Source organism: Lepidochelys kempii, chromosome 3 (genome assembly GCF_965140265.1).
Source record: "Lepidochelys kempii isolate rLepKem1 chromosome 3, rLepKem1.hap2, whole genome shotgun sequence".
NCBI lineage: Eukaryota > Metazoa > Chordata > Testudines > Cheloniidae > Lepidochelys > Lepidochelys kempii.
Genome location: NC_133258.1, coordinates 190088170 through 190104720, shown reverse-complemented (window position 1 = coordinate 190104720; position 16551 = coordinate 190088170). Strand labels below are relative to the sequence as shown.

The following is a 16551-nucleotide window of genomic DNA, read 5'->3' as shown; positions in this document are numbered from 1 at the left end:
GGTGTGGTGTACCCCGTAATTCCCATTAACTCAGTCATTTCCCTCTCCCTCATCTGCTTTCCATGCTCCATTGCTCCTCACTCCAGTAACTGTCTTATTCCCATTGGGGTAAAAATAAAGTAATGGGCTGAACTGGAGGTTAAAATCACCACTGTTGCTGTTATGTCATCAGATCCCTGCATCGTCCACTAAAATATATTATTCAAAGAGCTACACACAGCGTGGCAGCTCTAGGTGAGCTGGGTTTGTCACGTAATTCAAAATGTTATTTAATGGCTCAACTATATAGAAGAGCAAGGAAATGATGCTGCTGTTTTTTTCTTACGGGTCCTTGCAATAATGCCTCAGTAGAGGGCATCATTGCATTGCAATTCTGTCTCAATGATGCTTTGACATTAGTTTAAGCAAGTAGAGTAATTGTTGCAAAGCAGATGGAAACAAGCTTGGCTGCAAATGGGAAAAAAATAGTTTGTACTCACATGGGTTCCCTTTGCTGACTTGAAGTGCTGCATGCTGTCTAGTCCCCAGTACACCAGGCTTACAGTCGGATGTGAGCTGGGGAGATTGAGCTGGCAAATCAAGAATTCAGACCAACAAATGTGTATCTTTCCTTTTATGATATAGTATTTTGTAAGTAATATTTCCATTAAAGATGATGTATTTTAGGATTATTTTATTTATATTGCATTAGCACGTATTATTCTGGAGAGCAGCAAATACCATAACATTGTCCATACCAGAATACTTTGTGCTGTAAAGATGCAATTCCTCTCTCAATTCTTCCTTCATACTTTACTACACAAGAACATAAACTGTTTTAGGATAGAAAGACACCTAGAGACATCCTCTCTTTTGTTAACCATTTGTGTGGCACATAATGTTTCCAACATGTAAAGACAACTGCTAAAGAAGTTTTCAGGTGCTGCCTTTTGATAATATACTAACTGTAATTAACCTCCATAGTGCTCATCCTGCCAAGGATAAAACACAGGACAAAGGCCCAAAATAAAGGACATAAAGCATTGCAACAAATTTGAAATTACATAGGATTAGTATCTTTATATTAAAAAGTCTTCTCTACCCTCAGTTTCATGAATCAGCATTCCTGGTGCAAATAAATCTGGAGTAAGAGTGCCAGGGTTGTGTGGAACAAATATGTTTGAATAGGAAATGAATCATGCCTTTTCATAAGGGAGAAAGTTAAAGTATTAATTGCTGCTTGTGTAAAGAATTCTAGAGAAATTATTATCTGGCCCTCCTTTAGCTTAAGTTGTGATCCATCATCCTGGCACATGACATTCATGCAAATAGGCTTGTCATATCTGTAGTCATTACTCCCTACAGAACTGGGTGTACCGCATGGAATTTCCCTGCTTCATCTTTTTTCTAATAAAGTGGCTGTGACTGGCCACAGTATATCAAATCTGGCTCCCATGGTCCCTCAGACAGTATTAAAATAAAAATATTCATGTTGTAATCAATACAATAAACTTTTGGCTCCCAGTCATGTGCTCACGCCACACACCCTTGTCTCTCCATCTACCTGAATCTCTTCACTAGTGGTAGCTCTTAATTGGAACAGGCCAGCAGCAGAGAAGTTGGTAACTCCTAATTCTGGTGCAATTTATTTAAGGCTTTCACTTTTGAAGTCCAGGAGAGAAGATATGAAATTTGACTCATGGTAGCACTTAACATAGTTAACTCCCTGGGGAAACTTTCTTAGAAACCACTAGCTTGTAATTTTTTACATTTTCTCCCCTATTTTGGAGGTGCAACTACAATTATGTGAATGAACAAAACCCCAGAAATACTATCTCAAATGAGGATGTGCAAATGAGGGTGTGTAAATCTGTATCTGACAAGTGCTGCAGTCAAGAACGATATTCTGCAGTCAACATATTCTCTCATTCAAATGTATATTCTTCATTACTATTGTAGACTGTTTTAATTTATGATTTAACATGGGTCATTATGCAAACAATATTAAGATATACTTCATGTAGCTTGTGAGGTACTCTTAATCATATACTATATATGTACACACGGTATAATGAATCAGACAGTGTGTGTTCAGGTAAACAATATTCCATCAGTACAACTACATTTTTCTTCAGTACTGATATAGTGGGTGCATCGGTTAGTATATTGTGTATCTAACAAAGTCTTAAGCATTCTTATTCCCCACTCCAATATTTCTTGCATTGGTTTAAAGATCCCTATTTCTTGACAGGCCAAACTGTATGCTTGTTCTTTCAGAAAGGCTGAGGGTAGGCCTAATAAAGGATGTAAAGGGCCTATTAGATTATTGAGTCCAGCCACCGCTGGGTGGGTGAAAGTGACCTATGAAATCATTCTTTCCATCACTGAGGGAAGGATTCAGGCTTGTGATACATCGTCTGGCAAATATTATACTGACATGACGCTTGATCTTAGCCAAAAGGCCAACCAGTCCTGACCATGTCCCTTTAAGTTTGATATACCTTCTCAAATCCCTTTATTAGATTTTTCATAGGGATTTTTTTCCAGTAGGGACTGGTTAGTTTATTTTACAAAGATTTTTTAAAAACACCATATCCAAATATTAAGTCAGGAGAGCCCAGGAGAGTGACGGGAATGAGACAGCTGCAGAACTGACTTTAGATTTTCCCCTTCCCAGCAGAATTTGTCAACAAAACTCTCATTGAGTTTGGTTGGAGCTATGCCCATGAAAGGACTACAAGATTGGGCCTCCAGAATTTGTATTGTTACAGTGGATACTCTTAGGTTGAACAGCTCTTTGCTTAAATCCACTTTCTTCTCTTCCCCACTAACAAAAAAAACAGAAGTATGGCTTATTAAAATTGACCACCAGATATTGTAGTAAGTCATTGGTAGCTTTTCTTTTTATATTTACTGCTTTCACAGTGATCCTCTGCAAACTTGGCATTGGGATGCACATGTACTGCAGGTTCTCTCAGATCTATACCATTTTCCAAAGATGGACTGACTTCCTGCTAGAAGCCTTGTCAGTAGAACTCAGTCTTTACAAGACTGTTTTTGGAGAGTCTTGTATTTTCTTGTGACTGTAGGCCTAATCCAAAAGCCCAGTGGAAAGATTCCAATTGATTTCACTGGGTTTTTGGATCAAGTCATTAGTGATGTGGTCATTTACCTGTAGTGTAGAAAATGGGATTCACTGTGAATGGGAGCATAGGCAAGATTGAAGGTATAATGTGTTAAACAATTATTGCAATCTAATAATTGTTTAGTTTATCCAGTAGAAAGACATGTCAGGCCAATAAAGGAAGTGGAGTCCTAGGGGAATGCACCTTGAAGAGTGATCAGCTTATTTTACTGATGTTTAGGAAAGGCATGCTTTTAGAATTTTGAGAAGATTGTGGCATAAGCAGCTTTGTTCTGCTTTGAAGTCCTTCAGTTGATGTATCCCTTTCAGTCAGATTGTAGGCACATGTACTTTATAGATGCTCCACTGATTTCATTAGTGGTTGATCTTCTCTTAATGATGGAGAGTGGTCAAGTGCCCATGCTTATTCTTTTATCTCTCTTGTTGACCTTTCATACCATTGACTATGAGGTCATGCTGACTCTCCCTTGGACTGTGACTTCTTAGCTGGAAAACACAAGGTGGTGGTTTTGGATCATCTGCCCTGAGAAGTGACTCTCTGATCCAGGGAACGGCTAAATTATCCTAGTCAGTGTACGTGAGATTGATGGGGGAGGGGGCCTGGGACTGTTAGCAGCAGCATACAGATGCCGTGCAGCGTGCTCTCATTTTGGGGAGAGATTACTTACTGCAGCTTCTCAGTAGGTGGGTACTTGTAGAGCAGCAGATCCTAGGATCCACAGATCTGTATGGAGCAACTGAAGAGGTTATGGTGAGCAGATAAAGGAGGGGTCTTACTCAAATCTTCCCAACATCTGCATGCCTCAACACTCAAGGTGCAGATCTGTGGGGAATAAGTGAAACATTTGTGTGAACCCTGAAATATTCTGTATAGCAAAGGGACCTGTGGCTTCTAACCAGCATCACTTGCTCCACTCCCCAGCCCTCTTCTATCTTGACCCCATCCCTGTCCCCCAAACCAGCAGTCTCAGCAGAAAGTATATGTGGTTTGACAAAAGGAGGCATGGCTTGGTGGGAGGAATAGGGTTTGGTGTCTGGCTAGGTATGTGATTTATATCACATTTGTACACCTAGATGGGGCATTATTTGATTTTGTTTTAAATGTAATGTGTATATATAGAATTAGGTTTAATATTCTATCAATAAAATTTTAGATATATTTGATGATCTTTGGATGTTAAGTTTCTTGTGATTTGCATTTGACTTGGATAGTTTAGGTACACTTCTAATTACAATAGCAATAACAAGATTTAAAGTGTGTGCAGTCAATAGATGTAGCCTAAATTTCAAAAGTAACAAGACCTCAGCTAGGTATCCAACTTTATATTTAAAGGGATATGAGTTTCAGAGAACTAAATGCAATTCCATATTGGTTGCTTTTGAGCCCCCCCTAGTCTACTACTAGATAGATTTGGAATAAAGCTAAATAATACTAGCTTATTTTTAGTTCAATCAATCCCCTACCACCTATTCACTGACATCTACAGAATTTTTGTTCTATCTCTCTGGAAATGTTTGAAATGGAGAACTTCATTTTAACTCTTTATCCTAGAGCCAGCATGATCAGATGAGAAATCTAATTTGCTTTTCTCAAACTGAGAGGAGTGAGATAGTCATTCAGAAGCTTGTGTGTGTTCAGGATGTCAGAATTTCAAATGAGATAAGCAAAAATTCATTATAGTCAGAACTCCTGTTTTGTTTTTGGCCCCTCTTTCCCAGTTATTACTTCTGAAATGTCTTTGCAGACAGCATTTACAACAAAGTCATTTTTACTGGTCTTTTTGTTCAGATCAATAAATCCAAATTTCCCTTTATGGGCCAGTGTACCATAGCATTTAACCATAAGCAAAGCCTATACACACAAACCTACTTTATTCAATCAAGTTAAAGGCATTTTCTTCTTAGGCAGAGTTACAGCATCCTCATCACTTTACTAATTTTATTAGTTAGGATTTAACGGTTGAGGGCTTTATGCCCTTTTTGTTGCCCAGCTAACCTTGGGCTAGAAGATGATGGCACAGTATTAAGGGGTGAAAATTGAGGCTGCCAGAAACTCTCCACACTGAAAGTCTGCATAATCCTTCAGATTTTACTGCTCTTTGTGGTAAATGCAGACTTTTAATTTCGACAGAAGTGTCTGAAATCAGAGAAGGCTAGCCTCTTGCCCTGAATTATACAGTACACCAAAGTGTTCTAGGTTCTTTACAAAAGACATAGTGAAATTTCAGAAGTGAGGAGGACAAAGTAGAGGCGTTTGGGATATCAGGAATAGGGTTAAGATATGCACACATTGGTGACAGATTATTTTGATAATCTAAAATGTTAGAGATAAGGATAAAAATTTTATTGACGTAATTATTGACTAGCTCAGGAAGTGTCATATTGGTTATTTAAAATAGCAGGTACAAAGAGCAAATGGAGGGGAATATCAAGGCATTAGAGAAACAATAGAAGGTTAGATTAATAGGAAAGCAAATGTTCATTTTCTAGTGTTTCTTCTTTTAATACCAGGCTGTTGTGAGCCACCTGGATTTTGGTTTTCATCCATTAGTTTTCCCACTGCCAGATTGTCCTGGAACATTATGTGCTCTGCATATTACTCAGTTGTCTAAAAATGCCTGCTTGACTGCCATAAAATCATTTGTTTCATTGTTATGAGGAAAAAAAAGATGTGCTCTCTTTTTTTAAGAAATATATTTTGAGTGAATTATTTGAAAAGTGTGTACAGTTTTCACACATACTTTATTTAAAAAATCAGGATAAAAGCTCAGAGCAGCATTTTTTAAAATTCCCCCAATAGCTTTCCAGTAGCCATAGTGAAAATTGATCCAACTAAAAAAAAAAAATTACCTTAGCTTCTGAGTGCCTGCCCTAGGGGAGGTAAGAGCTCTTTATTGGATATGTTTTTGGGACAGTAAGCAGGGGAGAGCTCATACTTAGATAACAGGGGACTACTCCTGCAAAGAGGGAATACTTTAAAAAAAATGGATAATCTTCTCTTTAAAAAAATCACCTGTGGGATTGAGGGTTTACTCCTGTCTTATTCTTTCAGTTCCAAAGCAAAATGAAAGTGTAGTTTAAACTCCTAATAAGTAGCTGGAAATTCTTGGCTTTGTAAATATTTGTTTCCCTTTTAGAACAAAGTGGTTTGTATTAACAGCACTGTCAGATAGTTTGATGATTGAATGTTGTTGAGGCTTGATTTCACTTGCATTTTTTTTTCTCTCCTTCCTGTGTGTGGCTGATGGCCCATAGCATGCTGCCTGGCTGCTGGTAAAAGAGGAAATGGGGTGAGTATGTTTTATAGCATTTATACTAGAGAGTACTGGATTTAGTGAATTAAGAGATACTTCTATAACTTTTTTCAGAGTAGGACAATGAGGAACTTTCTCTGAAATATTGGGCCTCTGATAGAGAAATTCATGACTAAATGATTAATACTGTATTTTTCATGTGTATGAAAACAAAGTGATTCTCCTCCCCCCCCTTACTTACAGTGAACTCAAAATAAATATGAAGCCAGGGAGTAAATGATCTGACCTTGTAAACAAGGATATTCAGCTGCTTCATTTGCTTTTATTCTTTGGCTGGGAAGCACCTTTCAGCATCCAGGTACTTGAGCAATAGAGCAAACAAGCAGTTGCCTTTATAAGTTTGATATGAAGGCTACTACTTAGCTGAATGCCAAGCACCTGAAAAGATTATAGTTTCAGCTTTGGAATGTGCACATCCTACATTTGCGCCTAAATTGGATGTTTCTTGTTCAGTATGTTCATTGTGACTGCAGCATCTCTAGGACAATGCTTCTGAGTTTGGGGTGTGGGCTATCCATTCAATGTAGTGTTTTGAAATTAATTTAGTGCTCATGAAAATTGCCAAAATGACATCACTGGAATCGGAAGTTCTCAGTCTGGAATCGGAAGTTCTCAGTCTGTCAAATAGATACAGTGATGGTACATTTATAATAGGATAACAGAGCCTTTGACAGATCAGGAGTGTCCAAACTGTTACTGTTAGCTAACGGTAAAGAGTCAATCGTTTGTTTGGTTCCCAGTAGACAGAAGCCGTGACCACAGTTGATTAGGCAGCTGAGGATTGAATGATCAGAGACTGAACTATCCTATCACTCTTAGAACTGTTCTTTCTAGAGAAGAGCAGAAACAGATTGGTGGGGCTGTGAAGGGAAGCATGCATAGTTGTCTGTACTATACCTGTTCTGTGACTAAATAGAACTAATTTCATCTCCAACCCCGTCATGCCAGTTCTTTTCATGAGCATTACATTCACTTTAAAAGAAGGAGCACAGCACAAGCGGTTTAAGCTTTCCTTCACAGCCTCACTACTATGGCTTAGGGCTTGTCTACATGGGGAGTTATTCCAGAATAGCTATTCTTGATTAACTCCATATGTGGATGTTCTTATTCTGGAGTGTCTTCCATGTCCAAAATGGACTAAACTAATTCAGAATATGCACTCTTATTCCAGAATAAGAGCAACCACATGTGGAGTTAATCAAGAATAGCTATTCTGGAGCAACTCCCCATATAGACAGGCCCTTAAACTGCCAACCAAAGTACCAATAAATATAATGGTATTCTGTTTTAATAACATGAGGTAACTACAGACTGGACTAAGTCCATCAATTCATTTTATATCAGTCAATGAATTACCGTCAGATGGTAATGTCTTTGTCACTACTGACCTGGGTAGGGACAGGGTATAAAATGATCATCTAGGTTAAAAGTTCTGTATGTCTTAAGGAATCCAGGAGTCCTATATTTCTCAGCAATCACACTTTTTGAAGTTAGAGTTGCATTTAGTGCACGCTTAGTTTGAAGGTACACAATTTCATCTGTGTTTTTAATGATTCTTCCATTTAACTTTTATTATTGGGGTAGCTACTAATGAGGTTATTAACATGTGGCTTTTCATATACTTTGGGTCAATATACAATATTTTAATTGTATGGTTCTCAAGAACATATGGTTTAAGTTAATGAATTTACTTTCAATGACTAGCTGATTCACAGGCTGTTTTCCACTTATGGTGAAAAAAGTATGATTAACATGTATAGTTTGATGACACTGATTATTTGGATTCAGATATGACTGATGTATAAGTCTACACCTTGTGTGAGACATCAATTTTAAATATTCTAAAATTCTCCCAATATGTAGCTAAATGGGGACATGAACAATTTGTACTAATGGCTAAAGTAATATCTTATAATTTTGAGTAAAGTCTTTGAATCTTATAAGGATCACATTAATTGTGAATAAACTTATAAGATACTCAGCTGTCTCCAGCAAAAGGATTATTAAGTGAATAGGGAACAGAGACTGTGGATACTGGCTGTAATAGATATTAAAATATATAACCAGAAATATGAATGCAGTGATTAGGTTAGTATTGAGACCTTTTGTTTATACATCAGTGATTTGAAGGAGTATCCATCCAGTACAGAAGGAAGAGAGTGTGTGCAACCTCTGTGATGTATCTTCTTGTCCCAGACCACTCGGAGGGTACTTCACAATATGGGGGAGAGACAGGGAAATAATGTCCTCCACTCACCAACCAATGGGGAATCCACCCAGAAGGCTATACAGTCTCAGGCTGGGAGAAGAAGAAATTAGTGGCCGTTTGGGAGGCATTGTTGGAGCGGAGGCGACTCTGGTCTCCAGCAAGTTTCCTATGATCTGGGAGCTCTGAGGGCCAAACTCCATGCCCATTCCCAGACCTTCCCCCAGTAAAATGATCTGTTAGAAGCATCATGAGAGGAACACTTTGGAGATTCTTATTCCTTGTGTGGGTTTATCAGCATAGGGGAACAATTTGGCTCAAAGTTCATTGTTATTGAGCTATCTTCTGATGGAGGCCATCGTGCTAGGAAGTGCTATGTGAGATATTGGCAGTATAGGAACTCAGACTTAGAGGTGGGAAAGCAATTTCTATCCTACTTTAATACTATCTTAAAAAGTAAATTTATTAATCTTTAAAAGCATATTTTTATTGTTAAATCAGCATTAAAGAAGCTTTCACAGTGAGCTCCTATAAGGAAGGTGTGAGTTCTTAGCAAGCTGGCCTCTCATTGGTGCTTGGATCAAGAGTGGTAATGCTATATTTTTTTTTGATGAAATGTGCTACTTGTGTGGCAAAGGGTTCTCACCATATAAGCTTCCAGGTTGCTGGGCTGAAAAAAGTGTGTACTGCTTTCTCTTAATATTTTTGGCATCTTTGGTTAGGTACACTTTCCACTGCCCTTAATTATTTGGTGTACTGCCTACATACTCTTGTAACTTGATCAGGTATATGCCCTGTCTCACAGTTAGAAGGCTAACTGCCCCTCTGCGTTCACCCCCACAGATCACAGTCCTCATGCTTTCGCCTCCCCTGGGGTGGGTGATTCTCGTGCTCTTAGCCTAGTTCTGGGGCTATGTTACCTCACACATTCAGTGCTCACGCCAGCAGGTTTGACTAAGTTTGGCACCTTCAGTTCTCCCCTTTAGGAGTTTGTGGCCAGCGGACCAGACGGCCTTCTTAAACCAAAATTACTATTTAACAGCAGAAATAAAGCATAATATATGAGAAAAAGAATTTTAAAACAACAAAAGGTCACGTCTACACTCATGTATTTTACCTCAGTCCTCACCCCCATCCTCCGTGAGAGGAGTATAGGAAGGCCTAATTTCATACCCACCAGCCAGGGTCCACGTGAGAGAGTCTGTTCCCACAAACAGCTCCTCAACACACTCTGACCTTTGGACAGAGAGAGTCCTCATACCTGTTTTGTAGTCCTTTTGACATACTGGTAACACAAGCATTGGCAATTGAAACCCAGGCTAAACAAGCTATGTAATCTGGCTGGAGCTGATATGGTAGGATCTTCCGAGTTAATAGCTCAGGCAATATCTCAAACACACTGAAGTGTTTCCCTGAAGGGTTTTCTCCAGTCATTCTTTTGCCTTCCTTTTTATTTCCTCACAGCCTTGTTGATTTAACCCAATATAGACATAGTAAGCATCCCTTACAACACTCAGACAAGTTTATAGTATTCATAAATTATTAAAGAGCAGCCCCATGTCCTTCACACCATGTTCTGTATACTTTATAGTTTTGTCCTGTTTATACCCAAATTTTATGTTAGTGACTGGTCACTTATTTTTAGCATGAAATGTCAGAGGTATGATTGTTTGACTGACTCATATGCAAGTTTTCATTGTTTATTTTTTATGATTCAGAAAACAGGGCCTGTCACTGGCAAAAGAGGACATTGTTCAGCTGAAAGAAACATACAAATGGATTATTCATCCCCTATTCTCAGAGGAGCTGGGTGTTCCTGCCGATGGAAAGGTGTTGTATGAATAATAAAGTTGTTGTTTTCCTGAATTTGTATAAATTACTCATAACATTGATGGGTTCTAATTAGACAGACAAGTCTGTCACTGGTTTTGTCTAGTAAAAAAAAAAAAAAAAAGCTCTTTCACCTCAAATTAGCTATCTCAAGTAAATCCTAGTGGAGACAAGGCAAGCAGTAGTTTTTATACAAATTAGCTGGTAGAGTTAAAGACTAAGGAATCTTTTCTTTGTCATGACATACAGAAACAAACTTCTTTAAATGTTAAAGATAGCAAGAGACCTTCTAGAGCCCACAAACACTGAGTCCCTCTAGTCATAAGTGTACCATAAAAATAATGACAGGTTTTAGAGTAGCAGCTGTGTTAGTCTGTATCCACAAAAAAGAAAAGGAGTACTTGTGGCACCTTAGAGACTAACATTTATTTGAGCATGAGCTTTTGTGAACTACAGCTTACTTCATCGGATGTATTCAGTGGAAAATACAGTGGGGAGATATTATACACAGAGAACATGAAACAATGGGTAAGTTATCGAAGGCCTTGTCTACACTACACAGTTCTGTCAACAAAATAGTGGAGGTGTACACACGTCAATGCTCTTCCCGCTGATGTAACTCCCCTGCTACGCCAACAAAATAAAATCACCTTGATGAGAGGCGTAGAGCTTTTTGCGGCAAAGTTAGATCAACGCAGTGTCAGTGTAGACACTGCGCTTGCTTATTTCGCCATAAATGGCCTCCAGGAGGTGTCCCACAATGCCTATCCTGACTGCTCTGGATACTCCATTGGCCTGGAGCGGCGAACCGCGGACAGTGGGAGCCACGATCAGCCGAACCTGTGGACGCGGCAGGTAAACAAACCAGTCCGGCCCACCAGGGGCTTTCCCTGAACAAGCGGTGGACCGGCTTTGAGAACCACTGCTCTAAAGTTCCTGATTCTGTTGTCAATCCACTAAATCACATTGCCTTTCTTTTGTGGCTTAAAGGCATTCAGTCACTGCAGACTAAATCCTGGAATGAACTGCTTTCAAGGTTGACTGGTTTGGTTTTGTCCCATGATTTGCTAGGCTTAGTGACCATAATAGGTAGGCTTGGCAGAATTTGATTTTTTAAATATAATTTTGACAGATAATATTAATGTTTATTTTAAGTATTTTTTTAAACTTTTATCAATTTAAATTTTTCACAGTTGCAGGAAGTTATGGGGGAGGTCAGACAGAAAGGGGATCAGACAATCATTTAATGATAGACTCAACGAAGTTTAAGCTTTGTAACTGTTAAAACACCAATTGTCAATATCACATGTCAAAATATGGAAAGTTAATATCCTTAAATCAAACTCTAATGTGTTCTCAAGCAGCATATTTCTTAGTTTGCCTGTCTAAATTTCTATTACTGATTGAAATAGTTTTTTCATTGTTTTGTGTGTGTGCGGTGAAATCAATGTTTACTGACATTTACCAATAAAGATCTAATCGTTCTAAGCCTAATAGGCTTTGGGCTGTTATTCTCTCTCTCTGCTAGTTCCCCCATGTGCAAAATGGGGCTAATACTTATTATGTGACTTGGGTCACATAATAGGTTGCAAAGTGGCTTGAGAATGTTGAGTGCTATAGAAGTCTTATGATATATTTCTGAAATGGCTTCTCGGTGACCCATTTAAAAGTTTCCCATTATGCTGCAATTCTATCTTCCTCTTCTCCTCTTTCTTTACTGTTTTTCTATAATATATCAATAAGGATCCTTGAACTGTTTGTTATACACTTGGTTAATAAATTGCTAGCACTTTGTAAAAGGAAATTGTTACCGTTCTTTTTTGTCTTAGAGCTTGTTCGAAGTGAGTGTGGTCTTTGCTCACCCGGAAACTGATGAGGATTGCCATTTCCTGTAAGTTGCTATACCAACAACAAGATCTTTATCTTAATATTGTGCAACATTGTTAGAGTTTGTCTGTAGCAAATGCAATTTCTCCAGTATTTGTGATCTAGAGTTTGACCTGAATCCAAACTCCAAATCCAGGTTCCTATTTGCAGCTTAAATCTATGGTATCTCTAAGGGGCCGAATCTGCCCACCAAATCCAAACAGCCTAAAGTCTGGGAATGTTTGGATCTGGATTGTCAATCTTAATGTCAGGGAGTGCGTGGATCTAGAATTTTGATTTGGTCCATTACACAGATATGTAGTCAGGTCAGGCATTTGATTTAGGCCTGTTTGTACTGTTCATATTAGAATAAATAGTGACTTTATATGGTGTGTGAAGTGCTTTTGATAACCTATCAGTATATGTAAAAAAACCATCAGTTTATATAATACTGAGGTTTTCTGCTTATTTCAGGGATTTGGGTATGGAGGGAGAGATCAGAAGTGAGTTAGTTCTACTTAAAGACAAGACTTTTTAAAAAACACCCTCACAAAGTGCTACATAATCACTTTTGGTCTTGCTCTGCAGAGGGGCTGCCATAGAAATCCTTTTCCCACTGGCAAAGAAATCCAGCATTTCTGGAAACCTGGCTACCACTTAGTCAGATGCCTCAACAGCAAGAGTGAGCATGTTCTGAGAAAATGGTCTGATTGGGAACACCCTTTTGAGAAGTGTTTCAGAAACAGCCACCACTGTCTCTTCTGTCCCCTCTCAAACTGCTCCTGTGCTAACACCTGCAGAAGGTGTGTGAGAGAATGATCTGTTTTGTGTGTAGTGCTCTGTGATTTGAAGTGGAACATTTAACTTGTTTTTGTTATTTTAATCTAGTTTCCAAGTATAAGTTAAGAATGATTATTTAAATTCTGGAAAAAGGAAGTCCGTGTACTCTGTATTATCTCCCACAAATAGCCTGTGTAGAAAGTCACAAGGAGTCTGCTGTTAGCACCAGTTCCGTTTTACCCGGATGCAGTCTTAGAGGTGCTGCTGTCATAAGCTGAAGAGCAGCAGCAACAGGAGAGTATAAAAAAATGTGTGGCAAGGACAAAAGAAATTATGTTGTCTAACTGCATAGAGAGCAATCCACTGATTTGTAAACTTCCATGGCAAACATCCAATTCTCAGAAAAGCCTCTAGTGCTAAATGTTTTATTGATCAGAATTTTCACTTCTGTGAAACAGAAAATAAATAGTTTTCTTTTAGGTATGTTAGAAAGAATCTCAAAGATCTGGCTGACCTGATGTTACCTTTTTTTATATTTGATTTTTCCTGTTCAGTAATAACACTGGTCAGAGGTGTGCTGGGACACCGCGAATCAGGGTGTTGCATTTTAAGCCATGATGCATGGGTTAGGAACAGGAAAAGAACTAACAGAGAGCTAGGGAAGTCAGTGCACCTTGCAAAGGTGCACAGTGTTGTCGGTCATCTTTGTTGGCAGTCTCAGAAGAAAGGTCAAAGGAGACTTATTTTCCCACCCACCTCCTCATTCCAGCTCAAAACTGAGGTACATGGGTGGGAGTCAAGATCGGAAAGGTTTGCACAGCCACTACCTAGACTGTACATGTTCTGTGGATAATCAGAGGATTTTAGTTTATGTAGGTCAAATAGAATGGCACCTTCTGTCATCAATTTAAGATTGAAAAATCTTAACTCCATCCCAGACTGGAGAGTGATAGAGACACAAAGTGTGGGGCATTGCTGCTCAAAAATTAGGTCTGGTACCTGGGTATTTTCATTTTGATAAGAGTCTTTTATTTAAATGATTATATCAATTAATTTTCTATTTCTGTTTAGAGCCAGAGTGTGTCCAGACTGTTTCAAGCCAGCAAAGAATAAACAGGTAAGAATCCCATATCTGTCACCAGCATCATTCTTCTGGGATCAGAATTCTCATGTCAATGGTTAAAATAAAGGCAGGTTTCTTGAAATTCAGTCATTACTTTAATGCCTTTTTTTTCCTTTGCCCCCTCTCTAAAAGGTTCTCCAGTTGTTTCGTATGCCTCCTTTTATTCACTCAACTCTCAACTTTTCTTCTGTTTAGGATGGTTTAGGACTCCATTTCCAGACCTTGAGCAAGAGAGCTATCATTTAAAAAACGTTCCCAATATGTATAGGCATTTGGTTTGGATACACTAAAAATATCAGTATAGCAGGACCACTACCTACTGTCCATAGGGGATATGGCTGAAATAAGGCTTTGAAAAAAAAAGAGAGCGAATCTAGTCTTTGCAAAAGGAAAAAAAATCAAATCATCCTAGAGCATTTTCCCTTGGCCACCATTCCAAACGAAACAAAACATATGCAGAATGCTTTCCTTTCATCTAGTTCAATTGGTGAAAGAAACAAAAAGAGATCTTACCATAATTACAGTCTCTGAGAATTGGTATAGTCCTCAGTGCAAGACAGGCAACTATTTCTCCTGATTTTCCTTTCTCCCCTAACCAAGGTCTAGTTCAGGAGCCCTGTGGGTTATGAGAAGACTAAAGAGCAGCCCTCTGCTCCCTTTTTATGCTTTCTCCTTTATAGGAAGCACAGCTCTCAAATCTGCCTCCCAGCAGCGGCAGGTAAACAAACTGGCCCGGCCCGCCAGGGGCTTTCCCTGCACAAGCGGCGGAACAAGTTTGGGAACCACTGCTCTAAGGACTAGCTTTTTCCTTAATGCCCAGAGAAGGCATTTAATGCCTTCCTGGTTCACACAGAGATGAGGTACACAATTACTTTACCCTCGCTAATGAAATCCTCTGATGAAATGTCACTTTCTTCATGAAAAGGGTTGATTTCATCTCCTTAGGCCACAATTGTTCAGTAAATGGTTTTATGGTATTTAGGATTGTTGACTTGTCCCAACTTCTTATGCTCGAGTTGTCTGTATCACAATGGTGGGCTTTAGCCCAACCATGAGTTCAAGTCTTACATATACATGACATAATGCTCTCTTTGGGATACAGCCCAAGTTAAATGTGCTTTGTGCTTGGTGGCAGAGCTGCTTCCTGTTTACTATGGGACCACCAGGGCTGCAGTAGTACCCACAACTGTTGTACGCCACCCAACAGAGGGTGTCACTACTGAATCCATCTTTCCTCAGCTCAATCTTAAACTCATCCCTGTAGCGGAATGAAAGGCACACCCGTGAAGCACAGGGAAGGCAGACCCTGTGTGGGTTTTCGATATCCCCCTCCTCTTCTCCTCATGACATGCAATGAAGCGCACAGAGTCCACTTTGTTTTCAGAGCTCTGTGCCTGCAGAGAGCAGGACTTGCCTTTTAGTGCCAAAGATGTAATGTAGCCATACATAATTTAGGAGATGCAGGAATGGGCATCAGTCTGTGTAACACTGTGTTCCATATGAAACTGTAAACATTACTCTGTACAAGTCACTTTCATGTGTGGAGCTGAGTTATTGTCAGTGGCTGAAAATAATTTTTAGAGCTGGAAAAAAAATTCTGTCCAGACTTTTTCTAATGAAAAAAAGCTTTTCAATTAAATGGAAATTTTTGTGGGCAAAACTTACATTTTTCAGCAACCAAAAACTAAAATAAATTAATTTTTTGATTAGACTTGAAAAATGTTGAAGGAAAATTTTGATAAAAACAGAAGAATAATTGGTTTGAGTCAAAAAATTTCAGAAGAAAAAAATATTTTCCTGACCAGCTCTGGTAATTATAGCGCTGCTTGTGTAACACAATGGAAGAAATATAGTGCAGTGAGACTGTTTGAACTGAAAATAATAATTTTTAAAATACCACCCAGAAGGCTTTTGCTTAGAGACATTATATCTTTGAGATAGGAAATAACAAAGAAACTCTTTATCCAATGATAACAATAACTTACTTGAGCCCCTATAGGCCAGCTGCATATTCTACCCTACTGGTCTTCTTGGGTATCTGTGACATCCCAGAATGATACATTCTGGCTGTCACAGTATAGCTGACAGCATGATTTTGGAGAAGCCTAGAAACAGTGGAAACTCCCTATCTGTGGCCCCACAAAGCCATGGGACCTCCTGGTCAACCTCCCCCTGGCCCTGGCTAAAATGGCCATCTATAAAACCAGGGAGAGGAGGTTGGTCGATGGAGACTCCTGTGACTGTGGGGCCTATTTCCAAACCTCCGTCTGTTCACGCATCCGGACAGAGTTCCCTTGATTCCCTTGAT

At 39.0% G+C, this 16551-nt stretch overlaps 1 protein-coding gene across 5 annotated transcripts in view; it reads left to right on the top strand.

Annotated features, from left to right (window-relative positions):
- Positions 1-16551, top strand: part of PUS10 (pseudouridine synthase 10) — an 85062-nt gene that overhangs the window by 41697 nt on the left and 26814 nt on the right. For 3 of the 5 annotated variants that reach the window (XM_073339365.1, XM_073339366.1, XM_073339368.1), the window contains 4 exons: positions 6380-6414; positions 10363-10474; positions 12304-12365; positions 14192-14237. In XM_073339365.1, the coding sequence (XP_073195466.1) occupies positions 6380-6414; positions 10363-10474; positions 12304-12365; positions 14192-14237 (255 nt within the window). Of the gene's footprint in view, positions 1-6358; positions 6415-10362; positions 10475-12303; positions 12366-14191; positions 14238-16551 lie in introns of all 5 variants that reach the window. The other 2 variants (XM_073339369.1, XM_073339367.1) reach the window with 2 other exon arrangements.